Source organism: Triplophysa dalaica, chromosome 16 (genome assembly GCF_015846415.1).
Source record: "Triplophysa dalaica isolate WHDGS20190420 chromosome 16, ASM1584641v1, whole genome shotgun sequence".
Classification (NCBI taxonomy): domain Eukaryota; kingdom Metazoa; phylum Chordata; class Actinopteri; order Cypriniformes; family Nemacheilidae; genus Triplophysa; species Triplophysa dalaica.
The window spans coordinates 2,383,338-2,403,399 of record NC_079557.1 but is presented as its reverse complement, the minus strand read 5'-3'; the positions used below and the strand labels follow the sequence as shown (position 1 = coordinate 2,403,399).

The 20,062-nt window shown below is 37.1% G+C and overlaps 1 protein-coding gene across 1 annotated transcript in view; it reads left to right on the top strand.

The window, feature by feature from the left end:
• spock1 (SPARC (osteonectin), cwcv and kazal like domains proteoglycan 1) overlaps positions 1 to 20,062 on the top strand; it is an 86,074-nt gene that overhangs the window by 36,016 nt on the left and 29,996 nt on the right. Inside the window, exons 3-4 of the mRNA XM_056770212.1 lie at positions 6,810 to 6,855; positions 16,471 to 16,548. Of these exons, the coding sequence (XP_056626190.1) occupies positions 6,810 to 6,855; positions 16,471 to 16,548 (124 nt within the window). The remainder of the gene's footprint in view (positions 1 to 6,809; positions 6,856 to 16,470; positions 16,549 to 20,062) is intronic.

Below are 20,062 nucleotides of genomic sequence, written 5' to 3'. Positions count from 1 at the left end.
GAAGTGACGCACCTTGTTAATATATTATCTTTGGCCTTTCCTATTCGGGGCCTGTTAACTTCGATTTGCGCAATCGCAAGTTTTGCATTACGCCATTTTAAATACTCTGATGTGAAAACCTCTTCAAGAAGCTTGCATATTGATATTACTGGCATATTGATGAACCGTAAACCAAAAACTGCTGTGAGCTGCCAGTGTAAATCTTTACATTTATTCAATACACCAGGAATTTGCTTAAAGATGCAATTTTTAAGATTAAAATTTTTGATTAAAGATAATAAAATAAGTCAAGTAAAATAAAGAGAATTTCATTAAAATCGTTTTTTCAACTTCTTAAGTTATAACTGTTCCTGTCACATAAGAATAAAACAATGAAACAGCACTTTAATGTAGCGAAGCCATCAGAACCAAACCAAAAAAACGTGGGTGAAAAATCGAGGTTTGTATTGAACCGTGGGAGAGCCTTATTGTTGCATCCCTAATAAACAAGTAACACAATGCATTTAAAAGTCTTTTTCAGAACAATGATTGTCATCACAAAGCTTGTTAAGAGATTTCAGCAACACGAGTGTCAGGAAGGTTCACACAAAACTAAGTTAATAAACTAGCATGTTGGAAGAGAACAGATTACTGTTGTTTTATGCATTATGTAAATTATTTAATCTATAGCCATTTACATTGCATTTAAAATATATCTTTGAGCTGCTAATGCAATACTCACAACAGTGTTGGTTAAGTTACTCTGAAAAAGTAATGAATTACTAGTTACATATTCCATAGTGTAATTTGATAACTGCACAAATTACCATCTCCAAAAAGTATTTAATTACTTATTTTTAAATTACTTTCTAAATCCTATCAACCTTGATTAGAATTGTTTCAAGGATAGACATGAAACCGCTTATTTAATTGATTCAAATAAATAATAAATAACTACAGAAACTATTCTTATTAACTTAAAGTATATAAATGTGAGAGTGACACATTGAAGCATACATTTTAAAGTTAGATTTATCATTTTGTTTTCTTTCCACCATTGATTATATAACACAGTATTTAGATCAATTACATCAGAAGTAACTAATTAAATTAGGGGAGCAATCCTTTACTTTACTTTTTCGAGGGAAAAGTTATCAAATTACAGTAACTCATTACTACCCAACACTGGCTCAGAAACATTTTATCAGACACCACAATAGATACAGTACAATATTACAAATATACATATAATAAGTTCATTTTTACTATAAATGCTATTTATTCATTCATAAAGAAAATTCCATGCCCTCAATTTCTGTATCCATATCTCAAAATGTTTGTATTAGGTCAGTGATTCATACCGCTGCTGACGAGTAGCTCTGAGCTTACGGCTGATCGGCTAATGGTTGGTGAACATTCTGAGGATCGCATGCAATGCTCGTAGCATCATGTCTAGTCCAGCTGTGAGAGATTCATTTCTGTAGCGGCCCAAAGCAAGTAAAATGTTGTACGATTATTGCATGTAAATGTTCTCTAAACTTTCGGCACATCAGCGATGACCAGTAAACCTGCCCTCAAGTGAATGTGAGACGTGCAGCCGTTTCGCTAGTCAGTATGTCTGAGCATCTAAACGTCATGCACCTTCCGGTGATCGCCGGTGACTGCTGCATGCGTGAACCCCTCATATCTTAAACAACACACTCTTGCTTGCTCTGAGAATGTGGAGCATTTCAGTCTTGCATAATTCATCGCATGTTCTCTATTAAGCCTTTAAAAATGAAGAGAGGACTTATGGGGGACGGGACGGATGAGTGAGAGGAAACAAATGAGAGATGGAGAGATGCCAGAAAAGAAAGGAAAAAACGCGGATGCGACTGATGAGTTGTGATGTTTGTGATAGATTAGCATATCAAACACAGTCAAGCGTGGCCTGAAGTTTGCCGATGTTTAGATTGATTTCGGAGCTTTAATGCAGTGTTAGTTAAATCCGGCAGCTACAATCAACATTTAAATGACCTAAACAACATTTAGACAAAGAAATTAAAAAAATAATCCAGTTGTGAAATTGCCTCTTCAGATTGATGTGTAGGGATCGAATGCAAATGCACGTCATTTTGATATCTTGATCGGTATTTTCATTACGTTTGTTCTCGAGGTCAGAAATAGAAATGAAAGCATGTACATGAGAATGTTTTTATAGAAATTAGATTTCAGAGACCAAACGAAAGACGTTGAGTTTAGTGTAAAGAGACAACTGCTGTCTGCATGAAGGACAGGTTTGAATATTTCATCATCTATAAATCCATGAATTTATTAGTGTTCAGGGTAACCACAGTCCGGAGAGTAGATCCATCTAATCACACGTCAGAGCGTGTTAATGCAGCCATGCACTCTCATAAATCATTAAATTCTCATTTATCTCTAATCTCATTAGCATTTGTAGGAATTTTGTACGTGGCGTGTAAACGCAAAGTCAAATAAGTGCGTAGCTTTGAGCTCAACAGACTAAACCTTGTTTTTTAGACATCAACGCAGTGAAAATATTTAAAATACTTTATATGAGAATCACTGAATGCAATAGGATTTTTTTATAAATAGATATACAATTTATGAATTTCAAATACCTACATTTTGAGAGACCTACAGTGTTCAGTGTCAGCGTCAAAGTGTAAATGGCAACAGTATCGGTTCCAGTATCACACAGTAAATATACACAATTTAAACTCAATAGCACTGTTACCGTAGTTAACGCCACCGTGGTGTGTTTAAGATCTTAATGGTGATCTATTTTTTTTGAAAAACGTTTTATCTGCTGCTGGGACAAAAGCAATTTTTCTTAAGAGCTGAACTATTTATTAATAACATAAATCTTGTGTGCGTACCTTTCTTTGTTGTGCTGAGCATCTGTAAAGTGTTTCTCACAATTTCTCATCTTTTATAATATCCTGCATCACTCCACACGTGACAGAACCCGCAGTGTGTCTGTGCATGATGCTTGTGTGTGTGTGCGTGTGATTCCCAGCTGGATTTTTCCAGCATGGAGAGATCCCATTGAGAGTGCAGGTTTGATTGATGCTTCTCTATAATTAGCTTGATTTACTTGCGCTTCCTACAGAGTTCATAAACCCGGCACATGAGTTGTGTGTGTTTGTGTTTCATACTGTATTTCTGTCACTGATTTTGTAATATTTGATACATGTTATAATCTGTGTATGTATGTGCTGTATTTGAATGGTGTATCTCAGATGATCCATTTATCGTGACACAGATGTTGTTCCAGCGCTGTGCATCATAACATCTTTACACCAGTGACTCAATCACTGATATTCAATCTGTTTAAATGATGCTTCACTAAAAAACATCTGCTCGAGAAATCAATGTTTAAAGGCGAAGGGTTATTGCTGTTCCTTGGGCTCAACAAAGAAATCTTCTTTTCAAAGCTCCGTCTACATGACAGATGATGGAGAATAACTGTGTCTTGACATTGTGATTTCTAATAATCTTATAATAACTCTCTTTTTCTGCTTTTCTCTCTCTCTCTCTGCTGTCCTGTTAAGGAGGTTGAGGTAAGTTAATCACTTTCTGTTTTTGTTTCCCATGATTTCTGCTGCTAAAAAGCACTTATCGTTATTTTTCTTTATTTCAGTATCGTTTTGTTGTTTGCCTAGTAAAATATGTAAACATATTTTATCCTTTTTAAATATTTGGATAGTTAAATAAATACTTGAGATAACAAGGCTGGTTTTAACAAAACTAATTATTTTTATGTAGCTTTGTCTTGCTTTAAGCATAAGCCTCAATAAATTGATGAAATGATGCTTTGATCCAGAGGAAACGTTGCATAAAAATGATTAAGAAAAGCAAATATGAAAAGTAGATTTATTTTGGTCATAAGACATTTACATATTTTTACTCAAAAACAAGACAGATATATACTGAATACATTTATTTTTTTGCTGCAAACATCCTCAGCATAATGCTGGGTTCATACCAAACGCAAACAATCGTGTTCCATGTTCTTTATTACGCTTACGTTTAATTCGCGTTTGGTGTGAACCCAGTGTAAGACTTTTATTTCCTCAGCGTGTATGTGTGTGTGTTTGTGTGAAAGGGACTTAATCTGTCAGCTATAGTGTGTTTGTCTGGCATGTCCTGCTGCCATCTCCCCTCGACATCTCACACACACGCTGTGTACGACTGACCTGTCATGCCCATAAGCTCTAAACTGTCACCACAGAGTAACATCAGAGAGAGAGAGAGAGAGAGAGAGAGAGAGAGACAGAGCGATTGATGGGACGAGTGAGCAAACAGAAAGTGAAAGGATAGCAGAGGAACATACACGCAGCCGGAGTCAGTTAGTCTCCTGTGAACTGTGAGACAGTTTCTGACTCTCCGAACACACTCCAGCCGCTCTGTCTGTCTGCAGGGCAAACAGGAAACAGATTACCTGACACCCTGCCCGTAACTCTCATTTACCTGAGCCCAGACACACAGAGATGAATGAGCTTTAGTGATGCTGTGTGTGTTTGTATTAGACGATTGACATTTGTCCTTGAACCACGGCTCTCACTAGCTTGATTCCTTAAAGCCGCATTTACAATAACACAAAATATATAAATACATTTATGTCTGAATGCCTGTGTGTCTGTATTTGTGTTCAAATAACAACTTTTTTTAATCAAAAAATAATCATAATTTTCTCGGGTTGTACCCAATCTGTATATATTTATTTGTTCTGCTGAACACAGAGAAAGATATTTGGAAGAATGCTTGTCAGCAAACAAGGTATTCAAAACAAATTTCTTGTAAGCAAATGACAAAGTCAAAGTGCCTCAGAACTGTTTGCTTTCCTACATTCTTCAAAACATATTCTCTTGTGTTCAACAGAACAGAAATTTCTAAAGTTATTTTTCCTATTGTGGTAGAAATTTATACAGATTTTGAACGTTGGTGTAAATGAAGACAGAATTTTCCTTTTTGTTGGGTGAACTCTTCCTTTTAAAAGTAAAATAATGCAAACCATATTTATTCTTGCATAATCCTTTGTATATGCTTTTGTGTTCTCTATCATTTTTGTTGATTTTAGTATAAGATTAGGTCATGATTTTATTTAATGCATTTACGTTTAAGGGTCCATATTCTTTTTAGGCTTTTTCTCCGGGTTTTTTGTAGGAGTTTACTAATTTGTATCAATATGTTCAATGAATTTCTTACTAAACCATTTGAATAAGACTTTGCAAATTTATACGTCTAAAACTAGACACCTTAGAAATCACAAATTGCCATGAGATTGTGTTGTATATTGTTGTGTTTGAGGATGCAAAACATGCTGCAGCCGGCGTAGCAATGTGGTCAGAAAGTTAAAGATGGACAAACTTTATGGATTAATTATGTTCCACAGAGAAGTGTTGTGACGGTTCATAATGTTTGTCTTAAGGGCTGCATTTCTCTCTGATGGTTGGTAAGCTGATTGTCTGAGAGCTCTCGTCGATTTGCAGACTCAGGTTTGGTCATTCCAAGGGTAAAATGAGTTTGAGTTCTCCCACAATTCCCAGCTGACTCCAGGCCATGAGCTCACAGCAGCGTTTGGCCCAGTTGTGCAGGGACTCGTGTGAACTTTGAGCTGAATTATAATCTTCGGAGTGCTGTGGCTCTGCACATCAGAATGATAGCGCTTTTATTTTTCAAAGTCTATTTGACTTTTGACCCTAATAATTTTCCTTAGTTAATTGGAGTATTCCTTTATTATAATTAACTACCTCTTTTTGGTTGAAACATCGTCTTTATGCTACTGAGCATCTAAGGAGAGCTTGATGTGTAATATTTGTTTATCCAGCTTGTACTTTGGGACAGAGCTGTGTTTGCAATTGGATTTTTAAGAGCAGGGAGGTCCTTAAAATTCAGCAGTCATAGCTAATGCTCTGCAAGATCCAGCCTGGAGACTGTCGAAGAGATGAAATCAGCCTCAATCTCTGCGGTCTGTGGGCCCATCTATTGCATCAGTGTCTGCCATTAAAAATGACAACTGATGGGCAGTGTGATGGTTTTTATGGTTGGAATATATAAAGCTTTGTTTGACCATGTAACGAATAAGAAGGGATAAGACAGAGCTGGTCTGCTTATCATGTCATATACAAGACTTAATGTATTTTCAACACAAAAAAGGGAGGAATTTTAATGTAAATCAAATATTTTATCTATTATGTAATAGTTTATTATTTATCTGGATATCTTGTCTTTTTCATCATCCTTAAAGAACAAATTTTACAATGTTTTTTCTTCCCTAATGGATGTTGCTTTACATGCCAATGAATTAAAAAAAAAATCTTTCACCAAATTGTACCAAAGTGTTATAATTTGTTATAATATAAGTTCCACTTGCAGTATAAACAACGTTTCTTATGAATTGTCTCTTCCCTGCATTTATCCCTAATTACCAATATTAGAAATTATAAAATCACTTTAAAAACACGTCTTTCTTTTGACATCGCTGAACTGCATAAGATGTCACTGCAGTAAAATAATATAGTTTAAGGAGAGACACAAGAGGGCACGAGGACAATCCAACCTCAGTTTGGACCGAAGATTTGACCCGTATGCTTTAATAGAAGTGTCCTTTATTGACTGTCTATTCACATCCTTCATTTCCATTCAAAACTTCTGTGAACACACTTTTGACATCCTCCAACCTGGTAAAGAAAGAGCAGACATTCTTTCATGTCTCGCACTTCTTTTACTATTTACTGCTCTGAAGGTCATGAATGTTTTCTGAATCTGATTCTTGACTTGTTTCTCTTTGAAGATGTTAAGTGTATTTTGTATCTCTCTAGGATGATTACTTCAGAACATGGAACCCTGACAAAGCACAAGATCGAGGTAGGTTGCATTCAGTGCATGCGCATGCACTTGTTTTACAGTAAATAACGGTTGCGTTTATTAGTTTGTTCATGAGCTTGTAGTCCTCTTTCTGTCTAACCCAGGCTTTTTTACATTTTATGATTCCACGGACCCCCAAATATGATAGACCTTTTGTGAGGGACCCCCTTTTCTAAAATACATATCAATCTATATATTTTTTTCTGTGTAAAGAAACTCTTAAAAATTAGTTGGATAAATATTAAATAGAATATTATGAAGGCAACAATTTCACTTTGAGTCCGAAAAAAGAAACTATTGTGAGAAAAACTATAAACTATTCTGGAAACTATCCATAGCAAAAAAGCATATAAACACTGTGGACTTTTATCATCATTTTGCTTAATCTTTTTTCAAAGAAAATTTCTGGGGGATCCTTGCATCCTTCTGGAGGTCCCCAGACCCCAGTTTGAAAACCCCTGCTCTAACCCTCATTACTTTATCCCTGTTCTATACACCCAGATTAATCATAAAAAACATCCAATCAGGTGATGATTTTTCTGCATTGATCATTATCTCTACTTCAGACATGAATCAATGCAGAGAGAGAGAGAATGAGAATGAGAGAAACGCATCGAGAAGGTGTTAATACACTAACCCTTTCTCTCAACAGGTAGTGGTCTAGCTTTTGTTGAAACCAGCAACTTTGTATTGGCACCTAATGTATCATGGCTCCTGTATGAACTATCGCTTATTGCTCCTAAACTCTTTGTAAGTCGCTTTGGATAAAAGCGTCTGCTAAATGTCAATGTAAATAGGAAAGTTATGAATAATGTCTTGAGTCTGGTCACGACTGTGTTTAAATGAGCGCTGCGCGTCCATCTGTCTGTTTGTTTGCCTCTCAGTCTGTCTGTTTGTGTATGATTGTGTGTGTTTGTTTATAACTGACGCAACCACCTACAGTATTTGCCAATAGTTTCGCTTTTCCGTTTGAAGCTTGTTGAAGCACAATTATTGCTAAAATAAATCACTGTTGCTTATTCATTAAGTTTTTCTGGAAAGGCCGTACAAATCCTTTACACTAAAACACATTTATAGTTACAATGCATCCCCTGTCTCTGCAGGCACGGTCCTGATGTCAAAAATGTATTTCTGTTGGAATCTCTTCAACATTCCATTTTTTATCAAACTTTTCGAAGATCCGCGGATATATCGGCCAATAATCTGTATTGATGGATAAAAGCAAACCTTCACACTATTGACTATCAGTGGACAAAAAAATGCTTTTGCAAATTTGTGCTTTGTGTATAGAAAATGTTAAGAAACATATTAATAGTCATTATGTGAATTAATAGAACGTTAAGTAATATTAATTTAATCATCGGTATCGGCAGATATCACTCTAAATAATTGGGTATCGGTGGAGAAATTTAGTATCGTAACACCTCTACTGTTCAAGCAGGATGATGAAGGTCCTAACATTAGCAATCACTCATGTGGTGACAAAACTCAAGGCTACATTCTGAATACTAACATCATGTTGCATCTGCTTGTTCACAATTTCTTAATGTTTATTTTTAACAGATTCAACAAGAGTAAAACAATATTTTTTATAAAACTTATGTTTGAAAATGTGTTAAATATTAATTTATCCAATAAGGCTGTAATATACGTCTCCCTAATACAAATTAAATGATATAGTCTGCATTTACAGTAATGAACAAATCATGACACATTAAGTCTTTACATTGTCTCAGTCTTTAGTATACTGACTGTTTACATGAGCACTTTTCAAGACAGGAGTGTGATAAAGTTTGAAGTGTATTTGAGGTTCATGCAGATGCTCTTTATGTGTCCTGTAGCTGTCAGACAGGATGATTTCTCTCTGATTGTTGCTCTTTTAATAACATCTTTAATATGAAGTATGTTCCTCTGCTGTATTTTCATATTTAGATCTGTTTCCTCATTGCTCTCATGTGTCCATAACTTGCAGCACTCTTGCCAACCGAATAACCCCATAACTCCACACCTCGGTAAAGCAAAGGCTTAACTGGTTATCGGAATGTTTTATAATACCCTTCTGAAAAGAAAGGTTCCCATAAGGTCAAGCTGTATGGCTCCATAGAGAACCTTTCTGTTGTGCAAAAGGTTGATGAATAAGCTTCTACAGACTAAAAAACAAAATCATTTATTATTTTAGGAAACTCTGAAAGTTTCTTTGGGGAACCAAAATGGTTCTTCCAGGCATCGCTGCTATGAACCCATTTCAGCACCTTTATTTTTAAGAGTGTGTTTTTGATAAGTAAGCATATGCAGTGTTTTATACATACAAGAAGTGCATGTGCCAAGGTCATGAGTTTGAATGCCAGGAAAACATATGATGGTTACAAAACCTTGAACGTGTCTTAAAGCATCAAATAAATGAATACATGTCTTTGAAAAGAGAAGACATTGCTCCACACGTCTGGCATATTGCGAGTTATTCCCTAAAATGTGTGCACACCTACTCATGGGGACCCGTGTCATTGTGGGGACCAAAATCGAGCTCCACATGGGCACAAAAGCTTATAAATTGTACAGAACGATATTTTTTTTAAATCTAAAAATGTGAAATGTTTTCTGAGATCTTTAGGTTTAGGGGTTAGGTTAGGGTCAGGGGATAAAATATACAGCCATTATGCCTATGGACTGTCCCCACGGAGATAATAAACCAGACGTGTTTGTGTGTTTACCTGCACAAGTATCTTTTATGCAGCTCTACAAAAAACACCTACCGAATATATTTCTGCATAATATCCCTATAAAAATACCTTCAAATTCTTTCTAGGTTTTGCCTAATCTGTAATGTTGTATACGAATATGTAAACATTTATTAAACAAGGTGCACATACTAGAAAAGTAATATTGCATATAATAAAAGGAATTGTTTTTAGAGGTATATTTTGAAGAACTTTAAATTGTCTTACCCCAATGATAAGTTACTTGTAAATGGAGGAAAAAAACTTAATTCAAGATATATTGTCTGTAAACAAGTTTTATTACCCTACACAGTTTACCGTGTCAAGTACATTAAATTATGTACATTAATAGGCTGTTTAGAGGTATTTACTCTTAACCCAGACACAAATACTGATGAGGAAAAATCTTTTGTTGCAGTAAAAGCGTTAACAAAGCTGACTTCTAATGAATAGAGCTGAATCGTGTGTAAACAGTTGGTGTGTTTATGGCAGTGTTTGTTATATCGTCCACAAACTCCCCTGTTGTTTATGCGTTGATCTCACAAATCACACTGTATCGATTCACTTCAGCTGAATTTTCATTAGACAAGAGAGACGACCAATTTGCATCTCTCTCTCTTTCTCCCTCTCTCGCTCGCTTGCTCACTCTCTTCTCTTTCTTAAGAGAGTTGCTTTGCACTTCTTATAAACACCCACCCATGGCCCACAATCACACCGTGTGCGGTTAAACTCTCTCTGCTCTCGCTCATATAAGCAGCGTGGCTGAGCTTGACTAATTGAATTAGCTTCCCTTCATAATTATTCACTTTAAAGAGAAATGAGGGTTATGATCTTGTCCATTACGGACATGACAAGAGATTTAAGGAGCTCAGAGAATGACGCGTGTGTCTGTTTGTGAGTGTGCGTGCAACATTGTCTTGGGCGTAATCTGTTTTTGTGGCACCGCATGCGTTCTGGGTGAATTTAATTGTGTGTGTAGGCCTCATTACGGGCTCGTTACCGGGAATTTCGCTCTGAATGCTTCATTTGCATTTGTATGGTTTGTTGCGAGGAACGTTGAGTCAGCGTTTCTACGCCAAACTGCAGCGGCAGCAAACACGGCCGTACAGTGACGGCCATGCAACAGCCTGCCCTTTAAACTGCCTGCCGTTTATAAACGGGGACAATATGGCTTCATCTTCAGCTGTGAAGCAGGTCTGTTTAACTTCATAAAAACACCCCTGTAATCAAACTGAGGTGTGGAGAGGGATGCGGTTCAGAGCAATATAGGAAGAGTGTATTTTTGGCAGGCGCAGAATATGACAACAATATTTGAAAAGAGCTTGAGATGTGCGAATGTTAGTAAAAGGAGGAGGGCAACAAAGTTTGTTTCAGCACACGTGTTCTGCATCATGATGTTTTTAGTGATGTACACAAGACAGTTCAAAGTTTTAGCTCGCATATCAATATTTTGAAACATGTTAGAATAAGAGTAAACTCATCAAAGCTTTGCAATAACACAAAACCATAGGAAGTGCAAAAAAACTGTTCAGATGTGGTCAGCTTTTGGATTAGGTCTCTTGTCATATTTGGTCTCACTCAGAGATGCTTTTTGGAAGATCTCTTCTGGTCTCTCATTTTTCTCTTCATTCTCTCTTCTGGTCTCTCATGCTTTTTCTTTATTATCCATTCCATTTAAAAAATATTGAAAATGAATCGTAAAAAAAGTGTTTGCAAGATTATATTTTTGTCTAAAAAAAGAATCTGAGCATATCACTCCAATCCTCAGGTTCTTTAAGAATCTACTTCAAAGTTTTATTAATCGTCTATAAATCACTCAAGGATCTAGGACCTAAATACATTTCAGATATGCTTATTGAATATAAACCAAACAGACTTCTCAGATCATCAGGATCAAGTCAGTTAGAGATAACAAGGGATCAAACCAAAAAAAGTGAGTGAGCGTTTAGCCACTACTCAATTTTATTGCTGTTTTATTGTTTCTTTAAATCTAAAGTTGTATTTGTGATCTTAAATCAATTGCATTTTAATGATGCGTCTTATTTCTCTCTGTCGATCATTTTATGTAAAGCACTTTAAATTGCCCTTGTGTATGAAATGTGCTATAGAAATAAACGTGCCTTGCCTACAAAAAGGGTCATAACGTTTGTAAGAAACATTTAACTCAATTTCAAAAAGTCACTTTTGAACATTTGTAGAATATTTTTAAGATCTATTCATCAGTGACTTTTAAAGTTGTCCGCTGGACAGCAATCAGATGCTAAATATGGATCCTAAGAGATTTGAAATAGCCTGATATAATATAGAACAAATTTTCCTCGCTTTAAAAATTTCCATGTAAGCTTGCATGGCGTTGAAAACAAACAAACAAAAACGCTTTGCATTATACGGAAACTATCTCTAGCTCAGCTGTTCACAGACAAAACAACTGAACCATCATTGTAGAAAAAAACATCATAAAACTTCAGATCAGACCTGCATGATAATGGGAAGATCTGTTAACAATGCAGGTGATCTGAAATGTGACAGTAATTGACTTACTATCATGGCTGTACTTTAGCAGTTGACCAGAATAAATGAACAGATGCTGAACTCTAGTACAATCTCCTAAAATGTACTGCCACATCTTACGTCTATAAAAAATATTACCTAAAAAAACTAGTCACATTGGGCAAGCTATAGCGACCAAATTGTGATTTAAGTTGCCAACATTTGAGGGAGCTGATTCTTTTCAGAAGATAAAGTTTATTTTTGCGATCAGAGCAGTATTATTTTTGGCAGAAAAATGTTTCCATTTTCGTGTACTAAATCTTTTTCTCTCCTCGTAATCTTGTTTCCAGAACACATGAAACCACAGAGAGCTGAATGAGCTGGCCATAAAATCCTCATAGCATTGAGGCCAACACCAAACTACACAACCTTAGAGCTCAAACACACACTCACAGACTAACTATAGAAGTGTCTACATCAGCTGTGATCCTCAACTGAAGAGGCAATAAACGTATATAAATAAAAATCTCTTCGTAATGAGCAGCTAGAGGAAAGCGACGTGATGTATTCTCAACTCTCCTGCCATTGGCAAAAAGTTAACTTTTGAACCTAAGAGTGTGCAAAGAAGATCTAGAAGAGAGAACAAATCTGTTATTGGGTCTTTAACCCCTTTGACCTGTCAAACTGGCACTTATTAACCCTCCTGCAGTCGTTCCCTTTAAGTTTCTCGATTTCTTATGTATGCTTAATAGAAGTAATTGGCCAAAAGTGTCACTTGGATTTGTTGTTTACTTGTTATCAATACTAGAGAAACTCCGATTGGCCTTTCTCTCAATTTCGCCACACCGGATTGGTCCCCAGGGGCCTCCATCGATTCACACGCCTGGAACACATTGGCGTGTGGTGTTAAAGGCAGAAGAGTTCTTGAAAAGAAACGATTTTTGTACTGTATTGCGTTTTGCTATAATCAATAGGGTAGCAATAATTAAAACCTTTTTTTCGTGTCTTGGTTAGTGCTTGGGCTGTTTTTGGAGGTGAGACTACTTAAAAAATAGTGAGGCAGTTTTGAAGGAGACCAAATTCAAGAGGTCACCAAATTCCCAGAAGCAGAGAAAATGGGTGAGAGGAGATAGAAGGACAGTGTCTTCTCTGAACCATCCTTCAGACAAGAAAAAAACAAAAGTTCTGTCATCATTTACTCTCTCTCTCTTTCGTTTTCCACACACTCTCTGATGCTGCCTGTTTCAGAAACAGTGAATCTGTATGTGTGACCTCTGAAGGTTGTCATAATGTCTCTTCAATCAGATCATGGCAGATGTCCTGCAGCCACGCGGACTGATCCACAGATAGATAGATTTCTCCTACTTTCTCTTCTCCTGTCCTTTTATTCTCTCTCAAAGTCTCTCTGCCGTCGCTGTGGGAGTCAAGGACAGGCAGACATAAGCAGAGACAGACTGTGTGTGTATCTACGTTCCGTGAGATTAGTTTCTTTTGCATAAATGAGTCAAATATGAGTTTTGTGCGAGGGATAGAAAATTTCACTTAACCTGCTACAAAAATTATCTTAAAGTGTTTTTTGTTACTCTAAAACAACCTGTATGTGACCGACACATTATGACATTGAGTTTATTTGCATACGTAACCCTGGACCAAAAAAAGTCTTAAGTCGCATGGGTATATTTTTAGCAATAGCCAACAAAACATTATATCGGTCAAAATAATTGATTTGATTGATTGATTATAGATCATGTTCCATTAAGATAATTTGTAAATTTTCTAAAATAAATACATCAAAACTTTATTTTCATGAGTGGATGCAGCAAAATTACCAACAAAAATGGCCCGAAACACACTTACAAACTTTACTCGCTGCTGCCCGATCTTTTAGAATTACCCACTCAAGTTTGGTATCGATGTAAAGCTTAGAATTTCTGCTTACCCGTTCGTCTACTCACCACAACATCATTACAGCGGTAAACCACTAGGGAGCGTTAAAAGAAACCTGTTTCTTCTTACAACGGCCTACTACAGGGCCTCTGATGGACACTTTAAAGACAATTTCCTTAATATTTTCATTTTTTGCACCCAGGTTTCAGATTTTCAAATAGCACTGCATGGTACCGTCAGGTTTAGTACGACTCTGATTGGTACAGCTCACTTCACTTCGGCTCAGTTTGCTTTTCCATTAAGTAGCGCTTCAAAGTGGGTGGGATTATAAATTTATTGTCATAGTTGCCATGCCTCTAGTGCCGTAGCATAAACGCGACACAAACAAACACAGGAATAATAGAGCATATCGATACCGGATGGGAGCAAAACAAAATACTGCTAAAAAAAACAGCATTTGGGAAAACATACAGCAAAGAGCAGACATCATTTGGTTTGCTCGATGGCGAACGAGGGTAAACTAATCTTGCCTTTAGCGTTGCGTTAAGGGTCTCAATCTCTATATCACAGTCACAAAGCATATAACGAAACGCCTAAATTACGTATTTAAATGTTAATACTTGTGTTACAAACTTTAAACCTGACGGTACCTGACGGTCATATTTTCATAGTACATGCCCATTGTTAAGTATTTTCCTAATATTGTATTCTGTATTTATTAACACTGTATATCCTGCACTTGCTAATTGCACTTCTGGTTAGACCTAAACTACATTTCGTTACACTGTACTTGTATATGTGTAATGACAATAAAGTTGAATCTAATCTAATCTTGTGTTGCAAATCCAGTGACGCTGGTAATGATTCTTATAAATTACAAGAAAATAAGGACAATTTTGATATTAAAACAAGAATAGCTTTTGTATTTATATTTAATCATTTAGCAGACTCTTTTATACAACGCGACTTGCGTATAAAGCGATATGTCATAGAGGATAGAGGAGCAATAATACAAAAGGTGCTAATACCAAATTACTACTTTCAACAAAAGCCAGAACAATACCTGTTGAGATAAAGAGAGAGGATTATAATTTTTTTGTATGTTTGATACTTTTTCAAATCTATCTTGTCAAAGCGTATCAGATAGCATGATGCAGAGTGCTGTGTGTGCGTCCATATGTGTGTGTTTGGGTGGAATCGATTGTCTTTGTTCAGAGTATCAATTTTCAAGAGAGACACTTGAAAACAAACAGTGCAAAGGAAACAAATCAGTGAATCAATTCAGACGTGTCTCTCTGAGAGAGAGAAAAACTGGGTCCAACAGTAAATAGAAGCCGATTGTTTCTGATTCTCGTAAACTCACACACCCTGAGAGGAAAATCGTGTTGCTATCACTTTAGTTTATTGCGACATCAACGTTTTCTTTGACGTTACTCTTGGAGTATAGAAAGGGATATTGAAATCTCCATTTTAATTGCATAAGTAGTGGTGTCTTTTTCTCTGGAGAAACATCCGAGATTGAAGAATATTCATCAGTGCTCTCTGTTTAGTCCCAAGAGGCACAGCAGAGATGTGTTATTTCTATCCTGTGCTCACACACACAGTTTTTCTTTTGGCTTTTTCTAGCTGTTATAAAGGCACAGACACACACACACACACGCACACACACTCCCTGAGGGAAGATCAGAGAGCAAACATAGGAAATTGGTTTGAGGTTTTATTTTTGTGTATTTCTGATAGTGGCCAGTGTTTTTTTTTTCTTTGTTTGACCCTGTTCACAAAGATGGACATAGTGAATAGAGGAAAGAGAATAACAAGAATTTCACAAAAGACTAATACAAAAAATCACAATGAATAAAAGACACGTACACACACACACATTGACAGAGAGAGAGAGAGAGAGAGAGAGAGAGATGTATTCTGGGGCTGTGAATTGATTTGTGTTTTATTCTCTTGTGACACAGACAGAGAGAGACAGTGTATTTCATAAATAAAACAGATTTTGAGATTTAGGGGTGAATTCGTTAAGCACCACCAACACATTGCACCTATTTACATTACATGGCTGTCATTGTTTTCGGTTTGTTCATAAGCAACATATGATTTATAGAAACAGAATGTGCATGTGAAACCACTTCCTGTAATGTAAATACACATCACAAAATTATCCAAGTCACTTCCCTTATTATAAGTAAACAAGTCCATGTGTTTTATGCAAAGTTAAATGTGTGTGTGTCAAAAATGTGTGTCAACATTAATGCGCTGTTTAAAATGTTAAATGCATGCTATATTCATACAGTTTGTGTGACTCAGTTCAGAGAGACAGGGGGATAACGTAAGGATGTTTATTTTTAATATTATGCTGCGTGTAATATAAGACAGTTTATTTTATATTATGGTTTGTGTAACTGTAGTCTGTATGTGTGATTGGAGAGAAAAAGGGTGAGAGAGGGGTACACGCCATTTTGAAGTTTGGAAACACTTTATCAGATTGTAGTGAATATGTTTTGTATGTTTTCAGAAACATTGAGTGAACCGAGCCCGCAGGAAGAACTAGACTCTAACACAGAGTCACAGATAAAGAGCAGAGGCGCTGATGGTGAGTGAATAATTCTGAAATAATGTTTAGATCAGAATGCATGTACTGTTTGCTGCATTGGTACAGTTTGATAACACTTTATTCAACCTGTGCGTCTAAAGTATAAAGTGCTTTTATAAATTCTGGTGATCACTAGAAAACAAAAGTGCTGTTGTGTCTTTCAATCACACTTTCAGAGCGAACGTTTCATAAAAAAATGCTTTATACTGTTCAATTATATATTATTTCAATTTTATAAACATAAAAAAAAATTTGCATTTATAAAGAAACATGCATTCTTTATAAATGCGAATGCTCACCCAGACCTGCCTGAAACGCCTCGTGTAACCACACCCCCACAAATCTACGTCAGTTTGTTGTATGATTTAACTAAGACCGCCCAAATGTCTACGCAAGTAAGTTGGGCGTACCTGTCAGTACAATTATTTTGAAACCTGATGTTCCAAATAACGTAAGAGGCATTACATTTCCGTTACACGCTTGCAGTATTCCACCAATCACTACACACTGGTTAACTGGCCAATCATAGCACAGAGACGGGGCAAAGTGGAGATACAAACATGCATGTTATGTGAAAAAGGACAGCGTTTTTGAACCATGTAAACATAGCTTTACATCTAAAACAAATAATAATATTTGTTTTAGCCACGTTCACAGCGATGCCATAGAAGAACCTTTTTTTGTTTTTTCAAAGAACCATTTCTGTATAATCTTTTTGCACAATATAAAGAAGCATTTTCTAAAACAAAAAGGTTCTATGGATGAGTTATGGTTCTTTATGAAAGCATACAGACAAAAATGTTTTTTTCTATGGCTTTGTCTCGCATATTTATTTTTAGGAGTGTATGTTTGTGTATGTTTACGGCGTGTGTGCGATTAGCTCTTTTGACCTGTAAATTCTGATGCTTCTACAACAGAATAAATCCTTCTAATGAAAATACAAACACATGAAATAATTCAGGCAGTTGAATTATCTTACATCATCACGCACTCAGACAGTAATGAGCCAAATTCACTCCAAAAGCCCAAACATGATAGCTGTGACCTCTGACCCTGCGACCTCATGGCCTCACAGTCTAGCTCTCCTGCACTCGGCTGCATAATAACTCTTGCTTCTGTCCGGGTTGCCACAGCAACTGTAGATCTGACAGTAATTGGGCCACTCAGTAAGAGGTGAGAGAGGTGAACTGTAAGCCCCGGGGTGAGAGGCCACATTCCCACCTGAAGCGCCTCCGCATCGCTCTGATTAGACACTTGACCCCACACTCCTCTGAGAGAGGGAGAGAGGGTTCAAGCTGGAAGTGTAGTCTTCCTCCTCATGTTCAGCAGCCTGCATGTGTCTCGCAGCGTTTGAGCCGCAGTGGTTGAATCTGCAGTGGTAGTCTTGAGCAGGAATGGCCTCCAGCACAGCACTGCGCTTTCATCTAATTAAACCACGGGGAGGAGAACGGCGGCAGTCGTGAGCCAATAAACCTTGAGCCTCCTGCCCATCCTGATGCTCTACAGGCATCTACTTCATTACTGAAGACGCTTCCTATTGAGTGTCTGTGTCACTGTGTCACTGTGTGACTGTGCTCGTCCGTTTGTGTGTGTCTGTGCATTTGTCTCAGCGATTCTGTATTCTGTAAGTAAAGTAAGGGATTACTCTTATTTTTCTGTAATTTAATTAGTTACTTCTGATGTAATTGAACTAAATACTTTGTGTAATATATGTGTGTGCAATAGTCAAATTGACATCTTTTTGGAAGTCTTACTTTAAAATCTGTGCTTTAATGAATCATTCTCACATTTGTAATACTTTGGTCAGTTAATAATACTACTTTATGTCGTTTTATATGATTTATTTGAATGAATTAAAAGAGCCGTTTATGTCTATCCTTGAATCACTTAACTCATCAAACTTGATATAGGATATAGAAATGAACTCGTAATAAGTGCTAAATACTTTTTGGAGAGTAATTTGTACAGTAATATAATTAAACTATTGAATATGTAACTAGTAATTCACTTTTTCAACTTGTAACTTGCCCAACACTGTCTGAAAGTAGGTGTGTCTATGTGATTGTGTGCGCGTGTCTTTGTGTGAGTTGTGTGCGTCCATGAGTGTGTTTCCGTGAGTGATTCAGTGTTTGTGTTTTGTGCATATGTGTCTGCGGCTGATGTTTGCAGGACATTTGTGGCAAAAAAAATTTTTGTTCGCTCTGCGTATAATGAAGGTGACTATAAGCTGTATCGTCAGTGAAAGTATTTCTTTGTACACTAATGTTTTTATCCCTTATAATTGAACCAATAACACACAAAATGACCCTTATGACAGATCTCACATCATCAGTAGTTATTCATCTAAACGAACCGACCTCCGTCTGCACCGAGACTTCTGGAAGACAAGCACGTTTCATTTTCAAACTATGCTCTGTAAACTTGTTGTTTGTTTTCCTGCGACAAATCCCAGCACCGTGAGCCAACGCCGTTTCATCCTCGCTCTTCTGCAAATGAACATCACCAGCTGAGCCAACAGAGTTTGTTTGTCCAGCATTGCAGGGAGCACTTCGTCATCTCCGAGCCAAAATGGCCACCGGGTGTAAGTCAGAGCCAGCCGATATGTACAGCGGCGTTTAAGCTAGTATGGCTGCAGGACAGGTATCAAAGTCTTTAGGGACGAGCGGTGCGTTTGCAGCCACTTGCGGCTTGCGGCCACACTCCTTTATCAATGAAACGCTGGAGAGGAAACCGGGCTGTGGACGAAACCAGTCCCAATTAGAGCTGACGTGTGGAGAGAAGAGAACAGCGGATGAAAGAGACGAGTGCTTTTACCGCAGTAATTCCCACTACAATTTATCAAAAAGACAAGATGCCCCTTCTCTCCTCTCATGAGCAAGCGAGAGCAGACGCCCTGAGCGGAGCCGCAGTGGCCCCTAATATGTCCTTATTACCGAACGTGTCGCTGTGTGAATCTGCACACAACAGTCAAATAAAACGCTTACTGTCCAAAATAAAAACTACAACACAACATCATTGGGTGCTTTTTGACTTGGGGTCAAACAGTGATGTAATGTTTTAATAATGCAGTCTTATTAAATGATGTTTTTCCAGGTTTGTTGAAGTCGATACTTCGTCGCTTCGTTCACGTTATAAGTGAATAATAGTCACCGTGTGTCTCTCAAATGGATTTCTCTCTCTCTTTCTATCTCTCTCTTTCTCTCTCTCACTGTATGTGTATGGTAAGAATGATGAGTTTGTTGTGTTTGTGTGTGTCTGCTTGTGTGATGGGGTGTGACAGGCCTGATAATCAGGAATAGTTAATCCGCATCTCTCTCAGGCAGTTGAGGGCATTCTGGATTTTTCTGTTTGAGTCTCTTTGAGCACTCTGAGCTTGCACACACACACTGTCCTCCTCTGCCCTCTTCTCTCTGTCTCCTTTTCGCCTTTCCATTTTATATCTCTCTCGCTCACCCTGTTTGAATTTTAGTGCCCTTGGTCCAGCTACACGCACACACACACACAGGTTTGTTTC